The sequence below is a fragment of the Trachurus trachurus genome (assembly GCF_905171665.1).
Source record: "Trachurus trachurus genome assembly, chromosome: 16".
NCBI lineage: Eukaryota > Metazoa > Chordata > Actinopteri > Carangiformes > Carangidae > Trachurus > Trachurus trachurus.
In genome coordinates, this window is record NC_139902.1 from 3,349,968 (window position 1) to 3,369,938 (window position 19,971).

Below are 19,971 nucleotides of genomic sequence, written 5' to 3' on the forward strand. Positions count from 1 at the left end.
TGCTCCCATCTGAGACCATCCATGTTATCTTCAGATGTGTTGTAGCTTGTCATTGTTTGACAAATACTACAAGGATTTCTATCTTTGATGGACAGTTTCCTGTTGCTAAAAGAGAACAGTATTTTCCAGTGCTGTTTACTTGTCGTTATTGTTTAAATCTTGAAAAGCTGTGATGACAGGGCTTCTATTGAAACGGACAAAGAGGAGGGAAGAAGGAAAAAAAAAAGATCTCCACCTGGTTTGTTCTCCATTGAGTTATCTATCCACCTTTTTCCGAGCTTCACAAACAGAAGCCGCTGGTTTTGCCGGTGGAATTGTATGTTTACGTTTCCATGGTTTCGGTAGCTGTCAGAGTCGCGGTAAATGCATGGATCTATGAACGCCGACTTTTAACAATGGGTATCACACAAATGGACACAAATCTGAGGTGGAAACTCAGCAGAACGTTGCACTTTGTTTCTTGTCTGAGCATCTCTCACTGGGATCGCGCTCAAAACTGACACATTCTGTACTCTAAGTCCTTCCATGTGAGGTACTGCTACAGAACTATCCTGACCACTTTTTAAAACATCTCTACTGTGTATCCGGCGTCCGTTTGTCAAGTTCGGAAAAACGTGAATAGCAGCAGAATCTTCAACTTAATTAGTCCCAATTGAAAATAGCAGGCAATCCCACCACAAGGGTGAAGCTGAGGGACGGTCACTTCTCTACTGTTGCATTGTCAGATAATCATGGTCATCATTGTGTGTTTGTCTCATTCCACCACTCTGACTTACCATTAAAGTAATCCAGCCCTGCTGATAATTTGCCGCCGCCTGCGACGGCTCGGTGCAATTGAAGCAAGACCTGCCAGCCTGAGACTGAGTAGTGGAATTGATTGTCTGGCTGATTCCAGACCAGTGAGCTGTGAGACACTGTCATTCCTCCTCCTCCTCCTCATTCTCCTTTCTCCTCTTCCTCGTTTAGATTTACTGTCTTTCCCACTGTCACCGTGTCCCCCTTCCTCCGTCTCATGCCCCGGCTCCTGCTGCCTGTGTCATGAGACACAGTGTGGCCTCTGATGAACGCAGCCGCGCCGCTCCTTTAGTGTAAGATCGCCCGCAAGCCATCGACTTTTTCTTGGGAGTGACAGAGTTGTTAGAGCCATAAAATGAGATAAACTAAGCTTGAAAGCTTCTGGGTTTTTTTCCAGTATGTGTTTAGATGATATCATCAGTGTGAGACGGCGGTAATAAAAGTGAGGTCAGCTGCCACTGCGGGCTACGGCCCTGAAAGGTATACAGCGCCGCCCCGGTACGACTGCTGTCTCATTTCATCTCTTCTCCTCTCAAGGCTCCCGGTCGTGTGATGGAGCCGACAACGCGCTTGTCGGGTCTGAGCGGAAAAGGCGTCTAATAATTGCATGCATGCTCTACGTAGAGAGACTGTTTGTCCCAAAGACAATGATAAAGTGTTTAATCTTCCCAGGAATAGTGAACCACACAGACGTGATGATGCCATTATCTCGGCGAGGCACTGCTCGGCGAGGATCCTCACTCTTAGCCTTGATTTATATTTCCCTTCATCAGCATCGACCACTCAGATTGCAAAAATCATTCATTTATAAAAGCGGGGGCTCGCCGCTTTTGTTCTTGTTCAAGTGAAATTCACCAAACGTGCTTTTGTCACACATTCCCTTGGTAACCCCCCCTCCCTCCCTCCTCTTATAATCTTGTTGGGGTAATGTGACAGGGATGGATCTTCTGGGTGACGGCTGTGTGATTGCCTTCGCTAACAAGGGATAAAGGCAGCGGAAGAATTTTCACAGCTATTTATCGTCCTTTGATCAATTCCCAACTACTCTGCCTTCCTGTCTTATCATCTGAGGGACTCTGTCGTGGCACACTGGAAGCGGTGACCTCGTCTCATGTCAGGACTAACAGAAATAAACAGGGGGGAGGGGGGGGCGTGCCTCGTCGCATCGTAGTATCTGCAAAATCTTATCTCCTCGCCTCTGGCAGAGCTCCCTCATTTGAAGGAGCCAAAAGTGTAGAGATATGCCACTCATAATTCTCCTTTCGTCGAGAGGGAATAAAAGCTCCGGTAGATTGATAATTCATGCAGGATGTCTTTCAAAAACTAGGAAGCGCAAAGACTTTGGACTGCAAACGGTGCGGCAAAGCTAATTGGTACCACGGGGGAGATAGAGATCAAAGAGCCTCTGTGTTAATAGTGAAAGCTCGCTCTCTTTCCGTCCGCCACCGAGTTAATGGACACAAAGCCACCGTGAAGTCCTCAAAGTGGTGGTCCCGAGCAGCCGCGCTTCCACCTTTTTGCTTTCCATTTATCGCTGTACTGTAACGTCGACTCCGCGTGTGCGGCCTCTGATTCGGTCTCGTCAGACGTGAGGGAAACATCACGTTTAACTTGATCTGATTGAAGGAGCTGGGTGAAGTAAAGAGCCCCGCCCCGCCCCTGCCCTCCACGCCGCCTGCTGCTTTTTATTATAGCAATCAAGCCGTAGCACGTAATGAGCCTCCGACTCGCACTTATTCGGAGTGTGAGCTCAGTCAGCTTTACATCCAGCAATAATTCCTGTCGCGGTCGCCGAGGCGATCCTGGCTCACTTCAGGTTGTCGTTTTGTTTCTCTGCAGAACGAGTGGTTGGTCAGTGAAAGTGTATCATCCATCCCCATCTCAAACCAGATAGTGTTATTTTTTATTGTCTGTACTGTTATTTGTTTTGTTTAACCTTCCTCTTGTGTTGTGTGTTTTCAGGTTTAAAATGCATAAAAGTACCACGTACATGTATTTATTCCATCAAGGCTTTTTGACTTTGTCAGGAACCTCTATTTAAACAAAACAAAACGCTTTTTTTTCACAAAACTCTAAAATGCTCTGGTTAAAATTATGACATTTGTGATGTTTGGGTCAATTTTGACCCAGTTATAACGATAAGAACAATAACTAGACTTCAAACTGAAATCATAAGTGCAAAACCAACCTTTTCATAGATAAGGAAGTCTAACAACGTAACCAAGAGATGAGAAACAAAAATAATTGTTTCTAGTTTGTTTTACAGCTGATTTAAGACTCCGGTCAAAACCGACCCTAACACCATAGATGGTAGCAGAAAGCTGACAAGAGGAAGGTTACATTGAAGCCAAGGGCTATACTAACAAAAAAGGCCCAGGGGCCCACACCCAAAAAATATTGAAACCAATATTTTCATGGATAAGGACGCCTGACAATGTAACCAAGAGATGAAAAACTAATTGGATGAATAAAAAAGTTTTTAGTGTACTTTACAGCTGATTTAAAACACCGGTCAAAACTGACATGAACACCATCGATGTTAGCAGAAAGGCAACACAAGACAAAGGTTAAGTTGTGTGGCTGTTGTATGGGAATATGTTATTTGGATCTGGTTTTAAATAAATAAATAAATAAAAAACTTGACCACGGTGCGATCAAAGCATCAATTAGTTATTTTAGTTAATACGCACTCATGTAGATGTGTGAAGCGCTGGGCTCGGTGCTGGGCCCTTCCCATGAGCCTCTGCAGCAGGAGGGAGGCGGGGAGCCCGGCTAACATCGGCCCCGTCTTTATCTGACTGCTCTGCTTTGACTCGGATCCCAAACTGACACCGGTCTCCCAGATTGAGCTCTGTTGGAAAAAGCCCATCTCCCGGCAACATGAAAGATTCACCTTGTCTCTCTGTTATCTCTCTCCCCTCGATATATTAAAGCCTTTTATTAGCATATTTCCATCCTGTGTAGTCTGTTAAATGTCTGGCTCCATCCAGCCGGCCCGTGCCTCTCTCGGTGCCCTTGTAAGAGGGGGGTCAGCACTTGTGTGTGAATCATGACAGGCTCGGGCAGCAGGAGAGTGAGTAAAGCATTCTGGGACAGCAGATCATATCTGCTCTTTTCTCCTTTTCACGTCGGCTCTTTTCTCAGTCGGTTCAGCACCGGAGCAGACGACGGTGTTCGGCAGTAGAGCGGGGGGTGTTGTGTTTCCATGATGTGCATACAGATAAACCAGAGAACAGGGGAGAACACTGATTTCACTTTCAAAACAGTGCAGAGGGAAATACCTGTTCACAGGGCGGCATTTATTGCATTGTCAATATCATCCTCCTGTTTTTTTTTTTTACTTTTTATCAGGAGGCTTTGGCTCTGCATGACACCAGATTGCCTGATGTTGATTTTTAATATTCAGACACATTGCATCAAGTTAATGAGATGACACAGTTTCCCTCAGTTCACTGATTCTTTTTGTAGATCCACCTTGGCAAGTTAGGATACGCAAAAGCTTCCTGGCTCTCCTCTAAATACTCCAGAAGGCTCGTCCTCCTCCCCCGAAATCGATAAATTGGCCGACTTCAACCGTCAGGTCAGATCCTCGAAATAGAAATGTAAAAAAAAAAAAGGGAAACAAAACAACAACACTCAGCCTGCTTCCCCTCATTGCTCCACATTTCGTATCTGAAACCTTTGGGGGTTATCCAATTATGACGCCCTTGAGAGAATGACAGCGCTTGGATTTCTGTCAATACAGGGTTCAGGTAGTGTTTCTCAATAACACTCTGAATTATTGATGACAAAGAGATTGAGAGGAGGGAGAGGGGGGTGGGGGGGGGGGGGGGGGAGTAGTTAAGGTATACGGCTTATTTGAAAATGCCAAGAGGGGTGCGGCGGGAGATTGAGGGCGCTTCCTGACTGACAGGGAGCACGGAATGGTCAGGGAATTATGGGGTCTCTCTCAAGATGAATCTAAATAATTAACAGGAGGCCGGCGGATGAAAAGGATTCCACTGGTGCACGCTTTATCCTCCTTCTTCCACCGATACCCCTCTGGGTTTTTTTTGTTTTTGTTTTTTTCTTTTTCCACCCATCGCAAACAGACATGAAGACGATGGATGATGCCTGCAGCAGTTTTGCGGATCGATGGGAGAACCGTCTCCCTGTCTGAGTCCTGCATAGATCCCTCTGTGTGAAGTCTGGCCAACACGCCGTCTGTAGAAACAAGTCCTGAGAGAAGGCCTGACTGGAAGCACTGGCACTTTTTTTCTCTCTCTCTCTCTCTGAGATGCATGCCCATGCAGAAAGCGGTGGGTTTAAAGGGATAGTTCACCCAAAATTGAAATTTCACTCATTATCTACTCACCCTCATGTGGACTAAGGGCTGGGAGAAGTTTCAGAGTGCATGTCCAAAGAACGGTTGCAAATGGATACCAACTGTCTTCATAACAAAAAGGCACACCAAAAGAACATCCAAATACCTCCTTGCTGCTCGTATGTAATGTCCGCCTTGTATTGAAGCTCCGAAATGCGAAATTGTCCCGGAAAAAATTAAATAAGTCTATATTTCAAGCTTGTTTTGTAGCGGAAGCTTCTCGAAGCTCCTCTTCCCGGTTCGTCAAATTTGGAAGAACCGGGAAGAGGACAGACCCTGGTTCATCCAAATTTGATGAACCGGGAAGAGAAGCTTCCGCTACAAAACAAGCTTGAAATATAGACTTATTTAATTTTTTTCGGGACAATTTCGCATTTTGGGGCTTCAATACAAGACGGACATTACATACGAGCAGCATGGAGGTATTTGGATGTTTTTTGGTGTGCCTTTTTGTTATGAAGACAGTTGGTATCCATTTGCAACCGTTATATGGACATGCACTGCTACGCCGAGACCCCCTGTAACTCAGAGAAGCCACAGAGGACTCTGAAACTTCTCCCAGCCCTTAGTCCACATGAGGGGGAGTAGATAATGAGTGCAATTTCAATTTTGGGTGAACTATCCCTTTAAGTCGACAGCTTCCTGGACGGTCAGCTTGACGCCCGCCGATGTTTTCATCCTCCCCTCTTTTTCGGCCGTATCGTTGCGGGGCGGTGAAACAGTTTGCAGAACTTTTTTTGTTGGCTCTTCGCTGTCAGCTCGGTTTTACTTTGACATCAATCCTCTAAAGATCTGCCACGGAAGCTCCAGTATAAAGCGGGGCTCTAATCTGCGGGGATTCTTCGATGAGGACAGAGTAGAGTAGTCTGACATGGGGTGACAATCGATGGCGTCTGCGACAGGACAAGCCGTCACTCGTCTGAACTCTGCGGGCGCTGAGGTTAAAGCAGCGTTCCCCTGAGAAGAGGCTGAGTGGCATTGATGGCGAGGAGGGTCCCAACCTCCCCTGACAGACACATCTCATCCTGGATGCCATCTTACCCTCCCCGTGCCTTGGCACAATGCAGGCAGTCTGAGAATAAGACTACATTATACTGACACCAGGCAGTTGACATACTAATCCTAGAACTAAAGGGCTACAGGGACCATTGATTTTCTATTCTTGGTAAAAGGCAAGAAGCCCGCCATCACTCCTCTTCGACCAGGGATGCTAATGGACTTTTTAAAATGTTGCCACGGAGATCCCCAGGAGCCATTCTGTTTTTGTCACTGCAGGGCCTTTTGAAGAATGTGAAAAAAAAAAAAAATCCCCAGCTTCTATATCTGACATGTTTGTATTCAACAGCCCAGCTTTAGATGTCTGGGCTGTGTCAAGTGTTTGCACACCGAATCTGCCTGGTCGGCGGCCGGATGTCTTAAACATTTAACGTCAGATTTCAGAATGAAAATACAATAATGGCAAAGTTGTTAAGCTCACACTGTTTGTGCCTGTGGGTTTGTAAAGTATTCAATTTCCAGACATCTAAGTGCTCGGAACTGGGTATCGATCTTCCAAGTTTGTATGCTCTGACTGAATGGTTGTGACACCTTCGTGGACTGAAAAATACATCATCATCATCCAAAACTAAATTTCAATGCTTTGAGTGGTTGTTTATTTCAACACTTTGAGTGTACAAAGACATTCAGTGTAGAAATAAAAATAAGCGAAAATATGAAAGGTCCCATATTTGATACTGTGTTAGATTTAGAAGTGTTGATCCAGAAGAAGATATGTGGTTTTAAAAGCCAAAAATCATCCCACTCGAGTTTAACATCCACAACAGGTCAGCAAGCCAATTAGAAGAGCAGAGCATTGGAGCTTCTCTTCTGATTGGCTGTCTGTTTCTGAATCATCCAAAATAGCAGAATATACAGTCAATAAGCACTCAGCAAAGGTGGGTGAGACTTGGGGCATGGATGAGGGCGGTGACTGCACTGTTGTGACATCACAAAGTCACAGGAAGTCCTGGCAGCTGGTATTAATGGTGCGTTCATTACAACTCGGAGGTCGGGATTCCCAACTCCCAACATCCGACATCATTGCATTCACGCTGCAGGAACTCGGGAGAGAAAAAACATGGATACCCGAAGGAAGTTTGGCATATTGTGGCTCATAACTTAATACGAAAAATTTATGCAGCAGCAAATTATGTTTGTTTTAGAGGCAAATGAAGAGGAGAGGAGACGCCGCAGACGAGTGCACATAATGTTATGGCCTTGATAACAGTTAAACGTTATTTCTGTCACATACGAGGACCGCAATTTCACACCATACAACAATCACAGCTTAATATAAACGCATTTCATATAGGCTACTGCAATAATACACAAAAAATATGCATTAAAACCTCAACAAATAACTTAAAATTTCTAAATTCTAACTGTTTAAGACGAGGGCCGCCATGTTTTGATGTTATCGTGACGTCAAGTCGGAAAGTCGGAGCTCTGATATGATACCCGAGTTTCTGACTTGTAATTTCCGAGTTCGACGCCGTTCAATTCATTTTTTACAACTCGGAGCTCGTTTTTTTCTGACTTCCGAGTTGTCTTGAACGCAGCATAAGGCTCCGTTTCTGAATACAAGCTGTGTGTATTTTTCTGTGGATACTTGTTTCAGTATTAATATGCAACATAAACCTAAATCATAATCACACTACACATGGACTATGTATACAGTATATATATTATATGGATCCTTTACAATGGAATTGAAATTAGTATTGAAAATGTATTGTTTAGGTCAAGGTAATGGTTTCAGTACCAATATCAAACATCATTGAATGATCCCCAGTCTGCTCTAGTGTTTAGAACAGTCCAAAGAAATGTTTAATTATTTTCAAGGTCAGTGAAGGCAGCATTGTCGGATTAGATTCTTCTTTAACATTTTGAACCCATATTGCTTCAGTGTATCATCATCTAAAGAATGAAGTTCTTCATTTATAGACAGCGGTCCAGATAAAAGCTACAGATCTTAATAAACCGCTGTGATTGTTAAAGGGCCATTGTCAAGTCCAGCCTGGTTGTAACTACACTACAAGGAACTCATTTGCGCCACATGTGACTCCGGTCTGAACACCAGCCCACAGAATCCACCTTTGTGTCCTGTGGGAGTTGTTCTCTCAATTATTGCCAAATTCTCCTTGATCCCAGTTCCAATTTGCCGCGCCGACGTCTACGTGGTTAGCCATAGGAAATCTAATTAGCAACGTATCTCCCGTGTGAGGGGGTTGAGTGCAGAGTTGAAATAACCGCTGGGTAAAGCAAGGGAGGGAAGAAAAAAAATTGCAGCAAACAGACAAAAGTGGCTTTTTTTGTGTGTGGAAAGAACATTCACGGTCAATACTCTCTAACTACTTTACGTGCATCCCTGAGGAAATCTAGTTTTTTCGCATGTGTTGCGTTTGAATGTCAGCGAGGACTGCTGGTGGAGAGCGAACTCCAGGAAGGGTGTGAGCGCTGAGAGAAAAACAAACCCTGTTGCCGACGGTGATGAGCTGTGTGATTCATGTCATGAGACTGCAATGAGAACGGTGGTCTGATGAACCTTCCAGAAGGAGTTTGGGGAGGGACAATACGGTCTCAGGCCTCCACAATGAAATGTTTGTCTCGCCGCGCACCGTTCATATCATGTGTTGTTTTTCCTCCTGTCACATTAAAATTCCCATGTGGCTGTTTTGACAACAACAAAATCATCAGGCAGATTTTTTTTTTTTTTTTTCATTCTTCTCTTGCAAAGCAGGGGAAGCAAGACGAGTTGACACCCTGTGATTATGTCTCTAATGCTAATGGAAAACAAATATTGCTAATATGTGGGGTGAGGTTGCTTTAACTCTCCTGTTGTCCACCTGGGTCAAGGAAGGAAGGAAGGCAGGAAGGACAAAGGGAAAGATGGGAGGAAATAAGGAAGGGGAAAAGGTAGGAAAGATAGATGGAGGGAGGGAACAGATTAGGTCAAAAGGAAAGAAGAAGGAAGGAAGGGAAAAGGGAAAAAGGAACGAAAGAAAGATGGAGGGTCAATTGGATCAAAGAGGAAGGAAGGAAGAAGTAAGGATGAAGGAAAGGAAGGAAGGGAGGGGAAAAGGAAGGAAAGAAAGATGGAGGGTCAATTGGATCAAAATAGGAAGGAAGGAAGAAGTAAGGAAGGAAGGAAGGGAAAAAGGATTTTGGAAAGAAGGAAGGATGGAGGAAGGGAACAGATTGGGTCAAAAAGGAAGGAAGAAGGAAGGAAGGGAGGGAGGGAAAAAGGAAGGAAAGATAGACGAACGGAGGGAACAGATTGGGTCAAAAATGAAAGAAGAAGGAAGGAAGGAAGGGAGGGGAAAAGGAAGGAAAGAAAGATGGAGGGTCAATTGGATCAAAAGAGGAAGGAAGGAAGAAAGGAAGGAAGGGAAAAAGGATTGTGGAAAGAAGGAAGAGAGAAAGGAAGGAAAGAAGGAAGGATGGAGGAAGGGAACAGAAGGACAACAGGAGGGTTAAATGAATGTGTGTCTGTAAAGATAATTTTCTGGTGGAGCAGGTCAGTGTAGATGTAGATGCTCCACAAGCGCCACCATAAAGCCCCATGTATTTATCTGTATTCATCATAATCATCAAGCAGTATGCCTGCTCATTATGCTGGGCTGCATGTACGACAAAAAAAAAAAAAAAGTCCGACTGGAGGTAAATGTGGGGGCTTAAAAATTTCCACAGGGAAATCCAAGTGCACAGAGGCGACAGGTACAGTACGCTCCATTCTGTGACTATGGAAAGCAAGTGGATTAGGTACAGATAGATGGAGCCTTGGATAGATAGATAGATATAGACTGCTGATAACAATAGAATTTAGGGAGAAACAAAAGGATTATGATAATGCTCCACTGTTTGCTTGTGTGCAGCAGGTGCTGGCAGAAAATAGACGTCCCGAGAGCCGACAGGTGCTTCCAGTGCTGCGCAGCTGACTGAGGATAAAACTGGAGTTTAGATTTTAAGTGTGACTTTTTATGGGGCTGTTAACCCCAGCCAAGGAGGGACCGAGGAACATGAAAATGCACTCTCAGAGGTTTATGTTTGAATTTAAATGACTCTTAGTCCTCATCTATGTCAACCAATAAAAATTGAGATGCCCTTCTTCTTCTTCTTTAAGTCCCATTTCTGCGCTTACCCACTTTAAAGGCCGTTGGGTTTGCAAAATTCTATGTGGATACATTTTATCAATCTGCAGACGCCCGCGCTGCTGGCTAATCCAAAGGAATGTCAGATTATCAATGAGGCGTCCCAGCATCCCAGAAAACTCTCCTATCCTCCAAAGAGGTGCAACTGCCAACGTCTCCCAGATGGCTTCACAAGTCCACTTCATTAAAAAAACAAAACGATCCGAGCCATCCCGTCCAAACCGGAGAACGCCGAGAGCAAACACGGGGACGGGGATAAGCGCCGGCTTATTTCCCATCGGCAGCTGTCAGCTCATCAGTTATCCACTCTCTTCTCAGACTGCACACACAGTCATTAAGTGATTAGACTTTGTGTTAGGTTAAATTAAGAAAGTTCAGGGTTCCAGATGGAGAGGGAGGGGGGGGTGCATTGTTGAAACATTAACACGCGTGGTAAAACTGGGAGGTTAGTCACACTTCTGTCAAAAAAGTGATATCAAACAACAGGTTTCTGCCTCTTCACAGGAAGTTGTTCACTCTTGCCATATTTGCTTGATCTTGCTGGGATCGGTTAGGTCTGTAAATCCTATTATAAAGACAAGATCTACACCTTCTCTTTTTATAAAGTGCTTTGAGACAAGTTGGTGCTACATAAAAAAAATTAACTTGACTTCATTAGTAAGTCACTGAAACAAAAGAACAGAAATGTTGCACCAGAATTTGATGAGTTATAAGTAGGACACATGAACTAGGGCTGGTTGTCTATAAAGTGACGTACTTTTGGTCCCCCAAAATAAAATAAAATAAGGCAAACTTCTCGTATGTAAACTGCGTAATAAAAATTTTAAAAAGTGCAGGACAGGGATTCTGCTGGTGCCAACTATTCAATACCTGACATACATAATTCATGTACTACTGTACCATGACATAGCATGCACTCAGAGGCCAGTCTGATGGAACAGAAATAGGATGCACTGTAGTTCAGCTGCAAGACTGAAACCTGTGAGATTGCTTTAGAGTGTTATTTACCACTCTCTAACCCGCAAACACTTCATGAACCTGTGTGTGTAAAGTGGAAAGTCTTTTGTGTGCTGGTTGTCCATGCCAGTATTTGGGAAACAACCCAGCAAAGGTCAGCCTTGAACCTGAAATATGAAGGCGACGACTCGGATCCTGACACAGCATTTCTTCTTCCCTGTTAAAGGCTTTGGCTGAGAGCTCACCAATTTGTTTTTACATCATCACCGACCTTTATTCTCACTTAGTCACCTCCCATTTTTGCCTAGAATATGGCCGGGGGCCATGTCAGCTCAGAACAACCTGCTCTGCAGGGGCGAGCTGCCAAAGGAGGCGGGGCTCCTGACTCTTAACATTGTGTCAGTGGTGGTGTGCACCATTGTCTCTGCCTGTGTTAGTGTGCTGACACAGTTTTCTCTCTCTCTGTGCGATGATATGGCAATCAACTTTAATCCTGAATTTGATATGGCCTTAAGGCAAACCCCTCCTCTTTCCACTTGTCATCCAGTTCCTCATAGCTTAAGTAAACTCTGTTACTTTAATCCAGTAAAGCTTGCAAACTGTCTCCAGCAGCAGCTCAGAATAATGATAAAGCCATTAAGAGTCTGTGTCTTATGGCTTGTAGCAGTCGTTTTACCAGAGTTTGGGTCTATACGTACAGGAATGTAATATAATATATATATTACATTCCTATATGACACAACTATAGTGTCATATTATGACACTATAGTTGTTTAGAGTATCAGAGAAAATGCTGGCATTAGTAACGGTGAGTACCGAGACCAGGCACTGACCTGAGACCACATGTATTACACATTTGTATGTCCACCAGTTAGCTCCGTTAGCGTGGCCACTGTCAAACTCTGGAGTGATGTATTTATAAAACGCTACAAATAACCTGCGTACCTGTGTATTGCATACATGTCTCTGTTCGTCTTTTTCTGGTCAGTCGTCATGGAAATACGACGCTCTGCCAGTGATGTGCCGTTAGGACCCGTTTGGATAGAAACGTGTGTATGAGCTGAAAAATGAAACAGTATATCACTGTATACACCAGTATGTGTTAAAGTAACCATTGTGGACTGCACTATAGTAGTTAGGAATTGTTATTTATTCCACGATTTACAGTATACATTCTTTTTCACTAGACAATAGAAGACAGTTAAAGTCTTTCTTTTGCTGTATTTACTCATGTTTATGCAAGGGTTTAACCTGAACCAGGCCTTATAACAATAATATTTATCATATTTAGTTGTTGTTTTTTTTTTTACTTTGTAGCACTTTGAGATCTTGTTGATGAAAAGTGCATTAGAAATTTAATTTATTATTATTATTATTATTATTATCATATTACATCCATGCAGTAGTATACACACATACAGTTATCTATACACGCAGTGCATATACGTGTATGTATATATATATATAAATATATATATATATATATATATATATATATATATATGTATATATATATATAAATATATATATATATATATATATATATATATATATATATATATATATATATATATATATATATATATATATATATATATATATATATTTTTTTTTTTTTTTTTTTTTTTTTTTTTTGAAATAACAGACTGGTTTGCCATTGTTTAGCACGGTTGGTAGAGCAGGCCGCCCATGTGCAGAGGCTACAGTCCTTGGTGCAGCCGGCACTGTCGAGTCCCGACTCGAGCGGCCCTTTGCTGCATGTCATTCCCCTCTCTCTGCCTCCACATTTCCTGTCTCTATCTACTACTAGACTATCGATTAAAGGCAATAGCCCAAAAAAATATACTTTAAAAAATAAATAAATAACTAAAAGACTGGTATTTTATCGGTACTTGGTATCGGCCGATACCCACAGTACAAGTATCGGAATTGGTATTGAAAGGTAAATAATGGTATCAGAACATCTCTAAATGACACATACTGCATGTTCCTATATGTATGGTGGCTGTCTGAATATCACAACAGATGTGAACCAGTTGTTGAGATGCTGTGGTGTGTGTGGGACTCTTTGTGTGGTGCTAAGTGGCTGCTTTGTTTCTAATATAAGCATTTACATGACTAAAAGTCCTTTAAGCCCCTGTTGTCTGCCCTGAATGTTTTTGACATTTTAAGGGATTTTTTTTTTTTTTTTTTCTCATGGATTTGTGTCTTGGAGCGATACCACTACAACATAATCTGTTTGTTCAAATGGTTGTTCCTCCTTGGCAGGAAAAAAAACAAGCAGATCACGGCATATGAGGCTAATCCATATTGTCCTGATATATCGCCTAAGGCAGGCCACACAAGCTGTTGTAATTCTCAGAGTAAACACAAGCAGACGGCCGCCCACTCCCCTCGATTTATGGCGTCGTGATCATCACTTGACCTCATTGCTAAATGCAGCCTTCTCCCCTGCATTTAAATGAAGCAGGCTATTATCAATATTGATGGCAGTTCATGTCTCCCTTGACTTAATTTTTGTTGCGCCCACTTAAAACCATGTGGCCCAAGTCTCACTGCCAAGACACAGAGTACATAAAGTAGGGATGGGGGGCTTGTAAGAACCCCAGTGGAGTGGAGGACACATCGCCCTTAATAAGTTGGCTGTGAGCGCAGGTCATCGCAGTTTGAAGTTTGTTTGAACAAATCCCTCCGCCGTCCATCTGTCACCGTCTCCTCCCTGGGATATCAAACAGATGTGGAAATTAACATTTGTGCACAGTCTCATCTTTGTGCACGGAGAGCAGGGTCGTTAATTATTCCCACACAGACTCTCATCTCCAACTCCGACCTGAAGGAGAAGCTTTTCCCTTTTTTTGTTTGTTTGTCCGACAATTTATTGAAAATGGTAATGTGCCACTTTGAATGCAGGTGAATCTTTCCGTTGTTCTTCATTTGTATGAGATTTCTGTCAGACACCTCCGTCCTTACCTTTGACTTTGTTTGTTTTTACTTGTTGCACCCTGTGTCCGTCTTTACCTGCTGAGCTGTGCCTGTAATTATGCAGAGCAGAGCTATTCTGACTATGGTGAGGAAAACAGAAAAGATGATTCACTTGTTGTTCACCAGCCAACTTTTTCTGAAAGGATCTACTCTGGCCATATTGGTGTATATCACACCAGGTGTCTAGAATTACTAATTCACCATGTATAAAATATGTGTGAAATTCCATTTAGGTTGTTTATAATTACCGTTTACTTTCATGGAAACCATAAAGAAGTTACAGTTTCAGGCCAGTCAGCAGGATATATAGTTACGTTTTCATCTAAACTAAAACTTTGTTATGATACTGTTCTGCCTTGCATATTCTTTAAATGACTATAATGTACACGTCTCTATAGCCATTAAAAAGATATATGGTCTTAAGAACCAAAAACCATCTCAGTGTAGTTTTACATCTCCTCTCTCAGCGTTGCTCTGGAGTTCTGGTAACAACAGGTCGGTGTTAGCCAATCAGAAGAGCAGGCTTTGAGCCTCTCTTCTGATTGGCTGAATGTTTTCTGAGTGATCAAATTAAAATAGAACAGATTTCAGTTAAAACACTCAAAGAAACCAACAACCTGAAATGTGGGATGGAGGGTCCAGGTGGGGAGGGCTTGGTGGTGACTGCACTATTGTGACATCACAAAGTAACAGGAAGTCCTGACGGCTGGTTTTAAGGCTCAGTTTCTGAATACAGGCTGTGTGCATTTCTCTGTGGACTGAAGCTTTGATACAGTATTAAAGGCCTCATGCTGTGCACTTTTCTCTGGGTTTATTTACCTGCTGATATCCCTAACAAGATGTATCATTGGTTTTGCTTAATATCGTTTATATTGCCCCTTTCTGTTGCCTCTTTCTGGAGCCATAGGCGGCGCTAGGACAGTAGGAATGGGGAAGCTACGGGACAAAAAAAAAGAGAAATTTTTTACCCATAGGCAGCCGCAGATATATAAATTTTGATTATATTCATCAAAATTTGATGCAGTAGAATGATTCCTTTCATTCTCTACTTGTTTTTTTTTGTTTTTTGCTGGTGTAGTAGCCCATAATCAATTAATCAATGTTCTTACGCCAAGGGGCGTTTGTGTCATATTTCTCAACTATTTCTTCAGGGTTAAATCCTTTTACCGTAGTTATTGCTCTCGTACAGAAGCGACACAGTTGACAGTATCTGCTGTGCCATAGTTGTCCTCATCCAGTTGCGCACCCGCTGCATCGCTGAGAATGTGCGCTCACACAGGTGTCAGGTGACAGGATTTCAATTTTGGACGGGCCACAGTAGTTTTGGATGGGCCACTACTTAGGAAAAAATAACACTAACATACATAGAGTTGGAAATTATTCCTGAATGACTCGTTCGTGTCTATATTGAAAGCACACATAATTTCTACTGAGACGAGCTTTGACAGCGCGGTGCGCCGCTCTCTCTCCCGTTAAAAGTTAATCTAGCTCACCCAGTGGATCTCTCTCTCTCTCTCTCTCTCTCTCTCTCTCTCTCTCTCTCTCTCTCCTGTTACTTATGTGTTTAACCAAATGCACGAAAAGCCAAATCAAGTCAGAAATGCGTAGCCCACATCTTTTTAACTCACAGACATTTATTTTCATAAAGTAATAAAATATTTCGACATTTTGCCGTCGTTAACATTGAGACAAAAGGCTGCAGGAATGGAAGAAGAATTCGGCAAATCATCTTATCACGCAAAAAGTCACAGCAAACAGGTTTTGCACAATGGTTTGCACAGATAAGTATTAAAATATGTGCAACACCTTCTCATCACAATCCACACCATCAGCGGTTATTAAAACCCAACTCATCAGGACGCGATGACCACCGCTCACATTACACAACAAACCGTTAACAATTAATCCACACTCAAACCGAAGCAACAATAGTGTTAACTGTACTCAACAAGCTGTTGATATGACAGGATGTGTGTGTGTGTGCGTGTAGCCTATAAAGAAAGAGAGGGAGGGAAGAGAAAGTACGTAACCTGTTAGCTGTTAGCTACCGTAGCTCAGGCGTCGGTCTCCCGTCAGGTAAAAGCTGCCGTTTATTCCTCAAATGAAGCTCATGCAGTTATTCAGCCTCTCCGGTACAGTTATCCATCACTGCAGTTGAATTAGCCGCTAGACTGCTGGACGCTAAAACCGAGGGGGCGACTGTTTGTTTACAATTCACGAAAGCAACTAGAACGTAGAGTGAGGCAGCGTAACCTCAGCCTCCCTCGGCGTACAGAGGCAAAGCACCACACTCGCTGCCTCTCCTCTGAAATACAACGAGACGGCGAGTGGTTTCTACGGCCGCTGCCTGACACATGCTGACACATTTAAACCTACGTAATGACGCAGGTAACCAGTCAAATACGACCGAAAATTCTAAATCTAAATCTAAATTTTTCATTTTATTATTTGTGATGATTTTTATTTTATTTTCTGTGACAATCTAGGGGAAGCTAAGCTTCCCCTAGCCTATTGATAGCGCCGCCTATGTCTGGAGCTCTAGCAGGCACAGGTCATTTGGCCAATCAGAAGAGAGAATGAGAACCTCTCCTCTGATTGGCTGACTGTTTTTGAGTGGCGTGTGGTCGGGCCAATCACAGGCAAGTAACTGAAACCTAAGCTGCATTTATAAAAATTGAAAAAAAAAAACACAACTGGTCGCGGTGGGCGGAGTTACCTTGTGTGTGACATCACAGAAAGGAGGAAGTGCTATCCACTCGTCTTAAAGAGACAGTTCCTACGAATGGGCGGTGTGTGTTTCTCCGTTTATGACCGGTTTGATGCATGGGGCAGTATATACGTGGCCTCCCCAAACACGAAAAAATAACCAAAATCGCATTTTTCATGCCATGGGGCCTTTAATATAGAACCTAGAGCTGCTTTATAATCACATTACATATAACTACCTTTATACTATGCGGGTCCTTTAATTTTTCAACTTATTATCATAATAAATACACAATGGAGCATCATTTAGGAGGTGGGTTACACTCAGGTCAGTTCAGAATGACCTTGACTGACTTGAACGTCAGACCCTCCAGCTGTTTTTATGATACCATTCAAACATAGGCATGCAGACCTTTAACCTGTGTGATAAACGCTGCCATCAGGGTGTGGTGTCACGATGGGGTGTTCCTCCTCCTCCTAGGTGGAGGTCTCACCGTGCTAAATCAACTGTGACAGACGTTAGTTGGAGGCAAATGAGGCAGGTGTCCTATCAGAGCCTCTCCAGGTTGTTCTCCTCGCTGGCTCTGCTTCTGTCTCACACATGATCTCCATATTTTCCATGTGTGTGTGTGTGTGTGTGTGTGTGTGTGTGTTTCTCAGTAGTTCACCGGACACTCAATCACATCAGCGCACTAACAGATGGACATAATCCTAACAAGAACTGCTGCTGCCTTTCAACATTGTTCAATCTCGTACTTGACGGGTGCAGTTTACAACGTGTACTTTAACATGAAGCAGATATGCATGTATACAGTGTGTGGCTGTGATATACCGCACCACCCTAACCTCCACCATCTTCTCCGTCTGGTTGCAGGTGGGAGGGGAACCTGCTGCGGGCCATGTGTTTCTGGTGAGGGCTCATCATATGCCAAAATGAGGCCGACGCCCGGCTCGCCTCCGCCCGTCCTGCCGGCCATCTTGGCTCTCACCTTCGCCGCCTTCTTACCTCAGCTGTCCTCAGGAGCCATGCCGTTCCCACAAGACCTGGAACCAATCAGCATCGTGGGCAGAGAATGTAAGTTTAGCTGTGTAGATGTAGAAGCACTGCAGAAACTCAAAATCTTACCAAGAATATTTGTCTTATTTCTAGTAATCATCATTTCTAGTCAAAACAAATCTCATTATACTTAAAATAAGACTTATCACATAAAAAGTAGCTTGTTTTTAGACACTTTTTTTTACTTCTTTCAAGCATATTTCACTTGAAATAAGTAGAAAAAATCTGATAGTATTCTTTCTTATTACAAGCACAAAAAAACCTGCTTTCACTGGCAGATTTTTCTACTTATTTCAAGTGAAAATGTGTTTGAACAAGTGAAAATTATCTAAAAACTAGTTAATTTTTAGGTGATGAGTCTTATTTTAAGTGGAAAGAGATTAGTTTGGACTAGAAATTAGACATTTTGACAAGAAATACAACAAATAATCTTGGAAATATTTTGAGCTTTTGCAGTGAGTAATGTAAAGCTTTCTAAGGTGTTACTCCTCATCATCAGGGGAACGCGGTTTAGAGGGGTGGATGTGTTTGAGGCCATATTTGCAGCAACAAATGTATAGAGGTTTACTGGGCTGCTGAAATATTCCCTTTCTTTAGTTCTGTTTTGTTGACTAAGTGTAAAAAGAGGTCATTTCAGCACAATAAGGAAATGCAGCAACTACAGAAAACACACGGCAGCAGCCAGGAGGCCCACAGACAGAGTGCACTCTACAACTGTAATCTGTCCAGGCAAATAAACACACAGTCATTATCACAAATCTTAATTAGAAGATGTTTCAGGCTTTTCCCACCTGATCTGCACTAACACAGTCAGCAGAGTTTGGCTGGTTTAGGCCCATGTGAAAGCTGTCAATCAAACTCCGGAGTAGATGAGTGGATCGACCGATGAGTCACCAGAACTTTCTAAGAGAAGCAGTTCACTGTTGCATGTGTCTGTCAAGCTGTGAGCAGCCTCCCCACATGAGAGGGGTTTAAACTGGATTTCACTCAGTGATTCCTCTTTTTATTTTGAAAGGTCGGAGTGACATCTTTCCTCTCTGTGATCATTTGCGTGGGAAAAACAGAAACATATGCATGATAGATGATGAGAGCTACTGTATGTTTCCTCAAAATAATTGTCCATATTTTAACATTTATTAATAACTTTGTGTTTTTTTTACCATATTTTTATGAACATTATTATTATTTTTAAGATATTTTTTGCCTTTATTTGAAAGGACAGGGTAGAAAGACATACATCACCTCCTTCTCCTTCATCATCACCCTCTTCTTTATTGACAACTTCACATAATTCTTCAGTTCAGCTGGTTGGACATCACAGTTTGGACTGAAGTGGAGAGCCAAGCCCCACTGACCCTGGACTGTCAGAGAAGTTGATCTTTTACATTTGTGATAGTTTGTGCTCTTCGTTACTGTTATTGTTGTTACTATTATTATTATTATTATTATTATTATCATTATTATTAATTATTCTTGTTTTATTTACTGATTGAGAAAGAGATAAGTTAAGGTAACCACCTGTCAGTAAGATATACAATAAAATAGGATTAAAAATATAGAATAAGAAATAAATTAAGCAGGGAGGGGGACTAGAGGGATATGCACTAAGGATCGTCTCGGCCGGGAGTCGAACCAGCGATCACAAGACATCACAGGACAGGCCATTTCTTTTTGTGAAAGAGTCTCATTCTGACACGCAGCACAAAATACAAAGTAGCGCAATGTCAGTATTAAAAATTTTTGAAATTTCTTTTCCACTTGAGTTCATCCGTTTGTTATTGTATCATAAAACTGTTCTGTACAATCATGACACACCTCCGGTCCGTGACAACTAAGAGCTAAAGGAACAGACAGTAAAAGTTGAGAGTGTAGCGCTATAAGATTGTGAGCGAGCAGCATCACGGACGTTGGTCAGAGCAGCC

General features: G+C 42.6%; 1 protein-coding gene across 1 annotated transcript in view; it reads left to right on the plus strand.

Annotated features, from left to right (window-relative positions):
• Window positions 1–19,971, plus strand: part of sema6cb (semaphorin 6Cb) — a 142,099-nt gene that overhangs the window by 24,137 nt on the left and 97,991 nt on the right. Inside the window, exon 2 of the mRNA XM_083989804.1 lies at window positions 17,867–18,067. Within this exon, the coding sequence (XP_083845930.1) occupies window positions 17,926–18,067 (142 nt within the window). The 5' untranslated portion in view covers window positions 17,867–17,925. The remainder of the gene's footprint in view (window positions 1–17,866; window positions 18,068–19,971) is intronic.